At 43.5% G+C, this 13,891-nt stretch overlaps 1 protein-coding gene across 1 annotated transcript in view; it reads left to right on the forward strand.

Annotated features, from left to right (window-relative positions):
* The window catches only part of LOC137564372 (hepatitis A virus cellular receptor 1 homolog), a 254,170-nt gene that overhangs the window by 147,660 nt on the left and 92,619 nt on the right, over positions 1-13,891 (forward strand). Inside the window, exon 3 of the mRNA XM_068278157.1 lies at positions 2,583-2,656. Within this exon, the coding sequence (XP_068134258.1) occupies positions 2,583-2,656 (74 nt within the window). The remainder of the gene's footprint in view (positions 1-2,582; positions 2,657-13,891) is intronic.

The raw sequence follows: 13,891 nt of genomic DNA on the forward strand, positions 1-13,891 counted from the left end.
TACCCCCAACGAAAAAAAGGGGGGGGGGGGACCACTTGTATGGTTAATAATATAAATTTAATCAATTTAGTACTCCAAAACAACAATTAGTTTGCAACGCGTTTCACGGGACACAAGCCCGCTTCCTCAGGCAAAGCACATACAAACAGGAGCAACTGGAATAAAAAAAAACATAAAAAGAAACCCATGTGACATAAAAATAAAATAAAAATACAAAATAAACGACAAATATTCCTCATTATAGAACCAATAATAAAGATCAGCACATCAGATTAGCATATAAAAATATATAAAAACGAATCAAGTCAACTTGGCTTGTCAGTAGCTAATAGACCATAAAATTAGTCTGCCTTGAGAACATATGATTGGTAGAAATCAAACACAGTCATATTTGTCATTTAGCATTTTCTAAAAAATCATAATAAAAAGCACATTTACAAGGTCCTTTCAGAAACAACTGATTAGGGTGATGGGACCAGGGATTGGGATGGGGAAGGGGCGGGGGTGCGGGCTTCAGAAGTGTAAGGATAAAGGTAAAGACAGGGGATAGGGGGAGGAAGGAAGGGGGCGGAAGAGGCAAGGGGACCCTATTCAGGACCCCTATTAACCAGCATAACCCTATAATAACCTGGATGTAGATATATCCATCTCTATATATATACACATAAATATACTCATTGACATAGGAAGCAAGATGGAAATGCCTTTACATGTCATGCTATGCTGTAATCCACCTACCCATGCGCTTAGCTATAAGACGTGTGCCCCATGTTATCTTTAATAGATGTAATATAGATATGGTATGTTAATTATTGGGTACATGAATTAGATAGATAATACAGAAATCTCTTACCTCAGTAGTAGTCCGTACTGGCGTGGCGCCTCTGTTGCGGATGGACGCCACGCCAGCTACTATATACTTTCCCCAATACGATCAAACGGCAGGTGTGGGTGGGCGGGGTTCGCCGTACGTGAAGAATGACGCTATCCGCCGCCAGCCTATTGGTTTCTGGCTTCAGGTGGAAGTGCATCATCTGAGGGCATAGGGCCTGCGCCGCCATGTTTATTATGGTCTAGATTCCGCTGTTAAGCGGAGAGGAGGGTATTGTTGAGACTGGATCTTGAACCATCCATCTCTTAGTAAATTGTGGACTAGGAGGTAAAAGCGCATGTGATGGAAATAACCATATTAATGGGGAAGATTTGTGATGAACATGGGTAATGTAAATAATTAATAAAATTAATTAATGGGTAAACAATGGATGAACATGTACTTTAAGGAGCCTATATGTGCATGGGGTATTATCACCCCCTCTAGTGGTGTAATTCTATATTGCTACTCTAGAGGATAAATACAGGGCAACAGATGTTAAAGGGATACTGTAGGGGGGGGGGGGTCGGGGGAAAATGAGTTGAACTTACCTGGGGCTTCTAATGGTCCCCCGCAGACATCCTGTGTTGGCGCAGCCACTCACCGATGCTCCGGCCCCGCCTCCAGTTCACTTCTAGAATTTCTGACTTTAAAGTCAGAAAACCACTGAGTCTGCGTTGCCGTGTTCTCGATCCCGCTGATGTCACCAAGAGCGCACAGCGCAGGCCCAGTATGGTCTGTGTCTGCGCAGTACACTCCTGGTGACATCAGCGGGAGTGAGGACATGGAAACGCAGGCGCAGTGGTTTTCTGACTTTAAAGTCAGAAATTCCAGAAGTGAATTGGAGGCGGGGCCGGAGCATCGGTGAGTGGCTGCGCCAACACAGGATGTCTGCGGGGGACCATTAGAAGCCCCGGGTAAGTTCAACTCATTTTCCCCCGACCCCCCTACAGTATCCCTTTAAATCAATATTTAAAACAATTATAATCAGATGCTACATATAATAATTGTAATATTTAAATCAGTTGAGGGTTAAAATTGATATTCAATATTCAATAAAGAATATTTGTAATAATAATATAATGAGAAGATAAGATCGTGAATTGGAAAAAACAGATAATAAAACAAAGATATAAAAAGAGAGCGGCAACTAACAGATATAGATGAGGTGTGTGTATATACACACAGATAGTTATTATGGTAGAATGATAGGACCCTCTGCAGTGGGTTTATGAGATCGAATTATCCTCTGATGTCTGTTTCAGGATGGATAGTGGTGCAATAAATTAAAATCTGTGATATATGTATCCATATATTATATAACCAGAATTTGTGGCTGGGAATGATGGGACAGATAACCAATTCTACTAAAAGGTTTTTTCTAATTGTTCATTTAGTCCCAATGGTAGCAAGGTTTTCAGGGTTTGGATCCAGAACATCTCTCTGTTTTTGAGTGTTTGGATCGCATTGGTTGTTATGGGATTGATATGTTCTAATGCTATAAAGGAGACTTCAGTGACATTTCTGTTGTGGACTAGGTCAAAATGTCTCGACAAACTGTGTGTGGCCAGCCCCTTAAGGATGTTCCGTCTGTGTTGTCCAATTCTGTCCCGTAGTTGCTGGCTTGTGTGTCCTACGTATTGGGTCTTGCAGGGACATGTAGCCACATAGATTACCAATCTTGAATCACAGTCTTTTTTTCTCATTACAGGCATCCATGGTCAGGTGGACCCTTGACCCACCGCTGTGTGCCAGAGATGACAGCACTTGCCTCTCAACTTCACGGTACAGTTTGAGTATCGCTTTTTTAGAGTAATAATTGCGGCCTGGTATCTTCCACTGCAGTGTCCCAATGGCCACAAATTTACGGAAGGCCTCAGAGTCCACCAGCTGGTAGGGTAACAGCTGGCGAGCTAACAGTTCCGCCAAGCCAGCTGTCAGATGGCGGGCAAGGGGGTGACTGGCAGAAATTGGCTTCTTCTGCTCAAAGATTTCCTTCACAGACACCTGGCTGCTGTGGGCAGAGGAGCAGGAACCGCTCAAGGTCAGAGGCAGAGTGGAGGAGGGGGGCTGTGAAGGTGCAAGGGAGAAAGCGGCTGAAGATGCTGCACCTGAAGGAGGAAGGGTAGGAGGAGGGTGGCTTTTCTTTTGTGTGCTGCTTTTGCTCAGGTGCTCTTCCCATTGCAGTTTGTGCCTTTTCTGCATGTGCCTTTGTAAGGCAGTTGTCCCTACGTGGGTGTTGGCCTTTCCACGGCTCAATTTTTGGAGGTAGAGAGAACAGATGGCATTGCTCTGATCTGAGGCAGACACATAAAACATTTCCAAACCGCTGAGCCCCCCACTGGGGTAATGGCACTATGGTGGCATCAGCAGCTGACGTTGAAGGGCATGTTGGCTGGCTGTCCATAGGTGGCGATACATGGCGCTGGACACTGCCACCAGCTGTTTGATGATGAGCATCTTTCAGTAACTAGTCTCCTCCTACTCCTCTCTGACTCCCCCTCTGAACTGTCCCCTTGGTCATCTTGGCCTCAATTCACTAAGATCATGGTTGAGATAATAAGGCAAGAGAAAACGTACCACCACACAGTGAGAGAGTTCTTATCTCGTCATTCCTTATGTTACCTCCTCTATAGTTATTTTCACACAAGGTTAACAGCCAGTCTTGAACGTTAGAATTCTGGAGTTATTTTAAGGATTGAAGAGTTAACTTAAAGAGAGAAGAGGTATCTTTAGGTTTGCCTGAGGTAAAATGTTTCCTGAATAATACATGCCTCGTCACCATGGTAATAACTATAGAAATATTAAAGACATGAAACAAGCTTATTGAATTGAGGCCCTTGTCTCTTAGGATCCCACGTGGCATCCGTATCATCGTTATCACAATCATCCTGCCCAGCTTAGCTTGCCTCAGACACCTCATAAACTGCACCAACAGCAGGTACTTCATCCTCCTCCTCCTACCTTACGTCCATAGTGTCGCCTAACTCAGACATATGAGGTGGTGTAACTTGCTTAGCGCCTTCATCTTGTTGTAACAATAATGGCTGTGCATCAGTGATTTCCCCACCAAATAAATCCTGCGAAGTGTCAAATGCAGCGGATGTGGTGCTTGTAGTAGCGCTGGTGGTTGCGGAAGATAAGGTGTTCTATGTTAAATAAATAAATAAAATAAATAGTCAACCACATCCTGACTAGAGATGGCCCGAACGGTTCGCCGGCGAACTTCAGTGGTTCGCGTTTGCAGCAAACCACAATTTTTTTTCCAAAAAGTTTGTGTTCGCATTTTTTCCCATTAGACTTTAATGCCTGCCGAATTTAGCGGTTAATAGCAAAGTCCCCTTACATAGTAAACACACCACATTTGCAGGGTATGTAGAGGAGTGCAGTGACTACAAGAGTAAACTTTTTTTTTCAAAAAGACCTTCTAGTTTGAGAAAATCGATTTAAAAAAAATTCGATTATTTTTATGTGCCGAGTGTGGGAAATCTGAAAAATAATTACGGGGGGTCCCCCCTACAGAGCCTCTGTAACCCGTTGTCCCCATGCAGGCTGGGATAGCCAGAATGCAGAGCCCCGGCCACGTGGGGCTTTGCACCCTGAGCTATACCAGCCCGCGTGGTCCATGGTATGGGGGGGGCTCCAGGGGAGAGGGGTGGCCAAGCCTTCCCCTCTGCCCCCGAGCCCTTGTCCAATCCATGTACAAGGGACTCTTCCCCACCTCCGGTGCACCAGGAGGTGGGGGCGACGACTCCCTGGGGGGGGGGGGGGGTTCATGGTGGCATCTGGGAGTCCCCTTTAAGAAAGGGAACCCAGATGCCCTCCCAAGAGAAATGAGTATAGGGGTACAGAGTACCCCTTACCCATTTCCACAAAGGGTTAAAGGAAAAAGGCACAACCACGAAAAAAATCATTTAATGCTCTTAATCAAGAAATACTTAACTGTACCTTTAAAAAAAAAAATTCCCATGCTAATATCCTCGGTAAATGATCCCAAGAATACAGTATCCTCTTATCTTGCAATCTTCAAATAAGTTGATTGAAGATATCCGCCGCCCCCACATAGCAGGGAATGCATCCTTTAGGACGCATAGCTGCCGGCTCCCACTGTCTCTCCCCACCTGCCTTCACCTGTCACCCTCACCTAGGCTGGCACCGGCTGCCAACCTAGGTGAGGGTGACAGGTGAAGGTAGGTGGGGAGAGACAGTGGGAGCCGGCAGCTATGCGTCCTGCACAGGACGCATTCTAAGCTATACTAACGGTTCATGAATGATCCAGTTCCTTTTAATGAATCAGCTCTTTTTTCTTTGAAACTTTAAAATCAATTTTCTCAAAAAGTATAAAGGTTTTTTTTTTTTTTTTTTTTTTTTTTTAATGTTCCTCTTGTTCCCACTGTTCTTAACACTCCCAGCAATTTTGGTGTTTCTAGCTTTTAAAGGAGCTTTGCCATTAACCGCTAAATTCAGCGGCGTTTAATTTCCCCACGGTCAGAAGTAGAATTTTAAAATAGATTTTCTCAAAAACTATAAGGTCTTTTTGAAATTTCTCTTTTCCCTCTTGTAGTCACTGAAAAAAAACCTCAGGTGTTAGATCATGTGAAACATCTTTTCCATCACTTTTCTGGCCAGCATTAATTTTCTAGTTTCTAGTTTTCAAAGTTCGCCTCGCCATTAAAGTCTATTGCGGTTCGCAAAAGTTTGTGCAAACCGAATTTTTGCAGAAGTTCGCGAACTGAAAATTGGAGGTCCGGGCCATCTCTAGTCCTGACACTCTTGGGAGTTGATAGGACGTACCTTCTTCTGAGTACTGTACTTTGGTCCAGGGCCGCACGAAATCACATCAGCACGACCTCGCACAAAGCTGCCGGGTGGCCATCCTCTGGGTTTTCCTCTACCTTTTCTGTCCATATCGGGGGGGATGAAGTGAAAGGTATGCACTGACTTGACTAATACATTGTGCAGTCACACAGGTGCAGTTAACAGGTATGCACAGAGTGGTATATCCCACTGCGCGAACTCACATAGGTAGGTGCACTCAACACAACAGGTAGGTATATGCAGTGATGGGTATTACAAATGTGCACCTGTCTCACACACACGTACAATGAACAGGTACAGTGACTGGTGGTATTAAATATCACACTGTGTGCGCTCACTTAGGTAGGTGGGTGCACTGTGAACAACAGGTAGGTATATGCAGTGATGGGTATTATAATGTGTACCTGTCACACACAGACAGGTACTAGACAGGCACAGTGACACTGCTTGCGCTCACGTAGATAGGTGGGTGCACTGAAGTGAACAGGTAGGTATATGCAGTGATGGGTATTATAATGTGCACCTGGCACAGTAGTAATTATACCACTAAAGGGCCAAAGGCCAGCTGCGACTGACTGACAGGGCTGTATATAATGCAAGTGGGCCACAAAAAAAAAGATCACAAGAACAAGCGTGGCTCTCAAAAGAGCTGTTGAGAGGTGCTTTTTTAGCAATAAGAATCAGCAAGGAGTAAGCTAACAAGCCTACAAGAGCCCAAGTAAGCTTTCCCTATAGGTCTCTGCACAGCAGCTCTCCCTTCTCTAATTACTGCAGGTACACGAGTGAGTGAAAAGCCTGACGCTGCCTGTCTTTTATAAGGGGGTGGGGCTCCAGGACGGAGTGTAGCCTGATTGGCTACAATGTGCCTGCTGACTGTGATGTAGAGGGTCAAAGTTGACCCAAATGATGCACTATGGGGGCAAATCAAACTTCCGGATAAGTTTGCGGTTCTCCCCGATCGCGAATCACGGAAGTTAGCCGGGAACCGTTCGGGCCATCTCTATTTATAAAGTTCCAGTGGCTACAATGCAAAGTATTATTAAAAAGATGTCCCACACTGTAGAAAATCTCAGAGGACATGGTCGAAAGCCAAAAGTGACACCTGTGCTGTCCAGGAGGACAGTGAGAGGTGAAAAACAATCCAAGGATCACCACCAAAGCCATCCTGGTGAATCTGGGCACTTCTGGTGGCAATGTCTCAAGGCAGACAATCCAACAGACACTGCACACTGCTGGGTTCCACAGATGCAGACCAAGGAGGACACCACTTCTCCAGATAAGGCACACAAAAGCTCACTTGGGCTTTGCAAATGCTCATCTGGACAAAGAAGACTTCTGGTCTTCTGTGTTATGGTCAGACGAAACAAAAATTCAAATGTTTAGTCACAATGATGCCTCCTTCATTTGGCGTAACAAAAGAGAATCCTTCAACCCTAAGAACACCGTACCCACTGTCAAACATGGTAGTGGGAACCTAATGCTTTGGGGGTGTTTTTTCAGCCAATGGACCAGGGAACCTAATCATGTAAATGGCACCATGAAAAAAAACAAAAACCAAAACAAACAATACATGAGAATTCTCAACGACAGCATCAGGCAGTCTGCATAGAAACTTGGCTTTGGGCACCAGTGGATATTTCAGCATGGCAATGACCCAAAACACACAACAAAAGTGGTGAAGAGATGGTTAGCAGACAACAGCATTAACGTTTTGAAGTGGCCCAGCCACAGTCTTGACATGAATCTAAATGAGAATCTGTGGAGGGAGCTAAAGATCAGGGTGATGGCAAGAAGACCCTCCAACTTGAATGATTTGGAGCTTATTGCTAAAGATGAATGGGCAAATATACCTGTGGAGACATGCAAAAAGCGGGTCTGCAATTATAGGAAGTGTTTGATCGCTATAATAGCCAATGGAGGTTTTTCTATTGATTATTGAGATGGATATGAATAATTTTGGACTGGACACTTTTTGCTCAAATGAAAATAAAAGCTGAGATTCTACTCCCCCCCCCCCACACACACACACAATAATGCCTCTTGTACATAGTCTTATCCTTTGGGAGACATATTCCGTCAGAAGAATTACTTGCTGGTTGAATAAAAGTAACTAAGTCAAAATTTGTCAGGGATATGAATAATTATGGGCAGCACTGTAAATAGCATCATCCTGATTCAAATCTTCTTGCTTTTACTGACGGCTGACATGGTACAATACTCTACAGTCTATATATCAGTGTCACCGGCCTTCAGAGAGCTTTCCCAGGCCGTGGTTTGTCTGACTTACCTTTGAAATGATAAAGAGGAATTTGAAGGCCAGGTGGAAGATCAGGTGAGGAGGATTTATCCTCTATAATTTCCAGCAGTAACTCCAACATCCACCCTGCAAGACAAAACAGGACTACTATCACTGCACTGAGCCAGGAGAGAGACTCCTAGTGGTAAAACATGAGTAATGCACCTATCAGCACACTGCTATGCAGGGCTTCGGACAAGCAAAATTCCCAACTCAGATTTCTTTATCCACAGCACTTCCACCCTCCTCCAATTACACATACAGGAAATGAATGATAAATATACATTTCTTACCATACAAGGTGGGTCATCCCTGCCAGTGTGAATACTCCAGATAATATACATCCCTCACAAATGAAAGGCTATAGATGTGTCAGTGGTTAATAAGATGCAAATAAAACTGAGTTTATGCAGAATTATGCAAATATGCAATTTAAGTGAACTAACCAGAATGTTGCATAATTCTACATCTATGAATTACTTGCATCTTATTGGCTATTCAGTAACCTTATAACAAAGGACAGAGTTTGTATGTTCACCCGTGTCTATATGCGTTTCCTCCGGGAACTCCAGTTTCCTCCCACATCCCAAAAACATACAGACTATGATACATACACTACACAATATAGACATGGGGCTATGGTAGGCATTCAATTGTGAGCCCCTCTGAGGGACAGTTAAGTAGGAATTGTAGTGAAAATAATAAAATTGCTTATTGTGAGTTTCTTAAACCTGTCCTTGTGACTCCCCAGCAGTGCATGGTTTGCAGGCAACCTCACTTATGCAAAGGTGTGGTAATTAGTGTCTCAGCTACATAAAATCCACCAAGCTGAGATAGATTATTTAGTCAGTGTTTGCCCATTGTAAAATCTTTCCTCTCCCTGGTTAACGTTCTGAAACGTATCACTGGTGCTGACGTGTTTAGTTCTGCCAGGTGATCTATGCGGAATGTTCATTACTGAGAGTTCTATGCACAGAGCGAAATACTGCTTGCTTGACAGCTGGAAAAAGCAGTTATTTATATTAGTAGAAGAAAGTGACCGGCACTGCTTTATCTGGACTGCTTAGGATGAGGCCCTTTGAGGGTCTGATGCTCAGGGTATGCTGCCCTTGATGTGCTCAGGAAATGAAAAAACAAACATTCAATCTTCTCACCATAGAAACAAATTTCCGGCACTATCACCAGGCAAATCTTCATTGGTTTTATTGGTATTGTTAAAATCTTCCATCCATTATAAACACAGATATTTATCAGATACCCATATGATCTTCTTACCGTGGGGCAATGTGGGAGCAGCGGTCCGCCTGACGACCGTTTCGCTTAGTGCAAGCTTCTTCTGAGGCTCCGTGCGCACAAAAGATCCCACTTCTGGTTCTTTTAAACTACCGGGCGTTCGCTCCGTGTAATGCGCCTGTCACGCCGCTTCCGCGTCACTTCCTGCGTCTCCACGTCATGACGCATGCGTACATTCATCTGCGTGTCACGCGTATACTACGTGAACACGCATGCGTGCCTTTGTTTGCGTTCCACGCGTACGTTCAGCAGGAAGTAACGTATTTATCTTTCTGGACATCTGTGCGTCTATTCTCTAAGACGCCCAAATGTACCACTAGATGGTGCTAAATAATTAGATAGACTCTTCAAATGTATCCTATATGGAATGGACTTTCCTAGAGCTACTTAAAAAGATAAACTTTATTAATTTATTCCTTAGAAATAAAAAGAAAAAGAAATAAAAGAAAATATTCAGGAAAATATTTAAAGATATTATTCCTCATTATTAAAAAATGGGCCTAGTTACTCTTCAGGGGCCACTGCTTCGGCAGGTGCCATCCCATCTACAAGACACCTTGGACGTGCTGAAAAGCATTGAAGGTGAGTCTTGGGTAGAAGGAGATATGTTAGTAACAATCGATGTTGTTCAGCTTTATGGGGAATCCTGTTGTAAAGATTGAGTGGAGGCCGTGAGATACTTCCTCCAGAAGGAAGAGGAAAACGAGGAATATGTGGATTTCCTATGTGAGTGCCTTATGTATGTGTTGGAACATAATGCATTTACGTTTGATGGTGGATGGTATTGGCAGCTGTCAGGCACAGCCATGGGGACATCGGTGTCGTGCACATATGCCAATTTGTTTTTGGCTTGGTGGGAGGAGAAATATGTGTACGGCAGCGGTGTCCCCCATGGTGTATGCCTCAGGAGATGGTCCAGATTTGTAGACGATGTCCTGGTGTACTGGTCCGGGACCAGTACTGCCTTAGAAGAATTCATGCAATATTTAAATGATGGAAAAGAGAATATGCAGTTCACTTTTGAATGGAGTAAAGAAAAAGTAGCCTACCTGGATCTAGAATTGTCAATTAGAGGAGGAGAAATAATCTCTAAAGGATACAAGAAACCAATTGGTGGAAACATGTTGTTACATAGAAATAGCTACCATCCAGATCATACATTTAAATCATTACCCTACGGACAGTTCCTCAGGTTAAGACGAAATAATACTAAGTATGAAGACTTCATGGAACAAGCAATAGATCTAAAAAAGAAATTGGAAGGGAGAGGATACGAGCCTGAGGCACTTGAGGTGGCATTGGAAAAAGCACAAAATATGGAAAGAGGAGCTCTGATAAGAGGAAAAAATAAAAAGAGGGATACAAACTTGTAATCAAGTGAGAGATTGAACCTTGTTTTTGACTACACTCCAATGCATAGAGAGATAAGACAGAGTGTACTAAAGAATTGGAAAGTGATTCAGAGGGATCCGACCCTAAGAGAAGTATATAGGCAACCACCATTGGTCACATTTAGAAGAGCGCCAACTTTAAGTAATAAACCGACAGCCAGTGAATTTAAAACACCAAGGGAACCCACATGGCTGGAGCAAGGAAGATCTAAGGGGAACTATAAGTGCGGCCATTGTTCTTTATGTACACATATGAACCCAGGAAAATATTTGAAAGTAGGACCAATAGAGAATAAAACAATGCGTGACAGGCGCATTACACGGAGCGAACGCCCGGTAGTTTAAAAGAACCAGAAGTGGAATCTTTTGTGCGCACGGAGCCTCAGAAGAAGCTTGCACTAAGCGAAACGGTCGTCAGGCGGACCGCTGCTCCCACATTGCCCCACGGTAAGAAGATCATATGGGTATGTGATAAATATCTGTGTTTATTATGGATGGAAGATTTTAACAATACCAATAAAACCAATGAAGATTTGCCTGGTGATAGTGCCGGAAATTTGTTTCTATGGTGAGAAAAAAGCAGTTATTTCCCACTATGCAATGAGGCTCTCAGAGAGCAAACGGTCAAGGAATGGGTTTCACCACAATATCAGCCATACAGACTCCCCTGATGATCTATTAGAGAAAAGGTAAAGCTTTCTCATGGGAAAGGGGGTATCAGCTACTGACTGGAATGGAGTTTATTCCTTGGTTAGCATTCCTCTAAGTGACAAGACAATATACTGTGTACAGCTCTGCGTAAGGTGTCAGAGCTATACAAATACTAAATAGTAATAATAATAATAATAATAATAATAATAATAATAATAATAATAATAATAATAATAATAATAATAATAATAATAATAATAATAATAACAACAACAACATTATAAATGAATGGGTTCACTTTTGGTTACATACAAATTATACTAGGCATCAGAGTCAGAAATTGGTTCCAAATGTAAACATTATCCTGATCTGAACCCACGACTGACGCCATGACCTTGATCTGAACCCATGACTCAGTAGCCATGATTCTGATCTGAACCCACGACTCCATGGCATGACTTATCCGAGCCACTGACTGAAGTCCTGACCCTGATCTGACACCATGAACCTGATCTGAAGAAATGACTCTGTACCCATGACCCTGATCTACCCCCAAACAGATTGTGGATCAGCAGGACTCACTATGTCAGGAAGTCACACACATATGGCTCCAGCGATTTGCAGTCTGGTTCGCTCACCTTTAAACCTCTGTGCTCACCGGCTCCATACAGGACATTCGCAGGTTGACAATCAGGTCTCGTGTCTGTTTGCTCTCCGTAAAATATCCCAAGATGTTACCGCTCAATACAGTCTCCGGGCTCCCATCTTCCTCTCGCTCAGCACGGTCTGCCGCCATCGTGAGGATTCTGAACTAGAGACGCTCATGGCTCCCACCTAAACACACAGAACAAAGGCTTTCCTGAGCAGTCATTATGTTGCTGGTTACAGTTGAATGACCTCTCTATGAGCACAGCACCATCACAGGAATATATTCTCCTCCACATCACACATTGCAGAAGTCTAACTTGGTCAGGCAGATCTGGCTCCTGATTGGCTGCTACGGATGTCAGAATAATGCCAGCAGCTCCACATACAGAGGGGGTTATTCAGTTCCAAACACATCCAAACGCCAACAGGAAGTATGCAGCCCCTTTCACACTGCATGCATTTCCATTTGATTATTGAGCCACATGCAACCGCAAGGACACCAGTGCTGATCCCAGATCCCGAGAACAGCTGATCCCATTCTCTGAATGTGGCATTTCTGCCATAATGCCATACAACACCATTCAATACAACTTTTACTGCCGGTACAATTGCAAAGTACAATTGCCCCCTTGCTACACTTTATACTGTGAGAGGGCCCTTATGGTCTGGTTCAAAAAGAGTAGGGAGAGACAATATAGTGTAGTAGGTCCTTTGTCTTAGCCATGACTGTCCACAAACCAACTGCAGAGAGCAGCTGATTTTCATCTGTTGAGTAGATTACAACAGCTGGTCCAAATGAATCAGGGTAATTAGGATGCTTTAGAACAGCTTGGACTATTTGGAATGGTATAGAACTTTGGATTTCCCCTCAGACTGTGACGGTTTGAAGGGTATGAATAATTTTGGACTGGTCACTTTTTGTTTAAATGCATGTTATTTTTCCCCACAATGCCTCTTGTACATCAGCTTATCTTTTGGGAGACACCTATGTCCTTTCCCATCAAAAAAATTACTTGTTGGTTGAATAAAAGTAACAAAGTCAAAATTTCCCAGGGGTATGGATAATGATGGGCAGCACTGTATATGACTAAGCCTTGTTAGCAGTTGCCTGTGATTAGGAGTGGCTGGACATCACAAAACATTGATGCCCCATTGCCTAATGATAGGCAAATTTCTACCTTCACGGTATCCCTGCAGCCACAATTACTTTAAAAAAAAAAAAAAAAAAAAGTTTACAAAGTGTCCAAAAACCCAGATAGAGTCACTGCAGGAGGGGGGGGGGGGGGGGGATCAAAAGCAAACATTTTAGCCAGTTAAGAACTACAGGCTTACACCCCCCTCGCAACCAGGCAATTTTTTACGCTTCTGCACTCTACAGCTTTAACAGCTCACTGCAGGGCCATACAACTTAGCAAACAAATTAATCCTACCTCCATTTCTTCACACAAATAGGCCTTTCTTTTAGTGGTCTGTGATAGCTGCTGCGATGGTTTTTTTTTTTTTTTCTACAGTTATTTCTCCCACCCCCCTTCCCAAATTGGTTCTAGGCTGCGATCCATAGTTTTTTCCCACTTCTCATTGGGCATTAGCATGGGGGGAGCTGCGATTCTCATTCTATTGAGCGGGACTCACATCACAGTAAAAACGTTAAATTTTGTGCCGCAAAATCAATTCACATTTGTGCTCCCAATGTGAACTCGCCCTTACAGAGCTGGCTGCAGCTGCCATGTGGTTCAATGAGTCAGGCTGTAATTACTGTTTACTAATATGACCATTCCGTACCAACTATCACAAGAATGTGACGGACTCTGGCCCGCTGGAGCATGGTTGAAGGAGATTTGTACAATTGAGAGATTGAGAGGCGAAAACCACTGGTGACGAGCAGTGGAGACTGGGAAGCAAATGTTTCATTTGAACAGACAC

The sequence above is a fragment of the Hyperolius riggenbachi genome, chromosome 3 (assembly GCF_040937935.1).
Source record: "Hyperolius riggenbachi isolate aHypRig1 chromosome 3, aHypRig1.pri, whole genome shotgun sequence".
NCBI lineage: Eukaryota > Metazoa > Chordata > Amphibia > Anura > Hyperoliidae > Hyperolius > Hyperolius riggenbachi.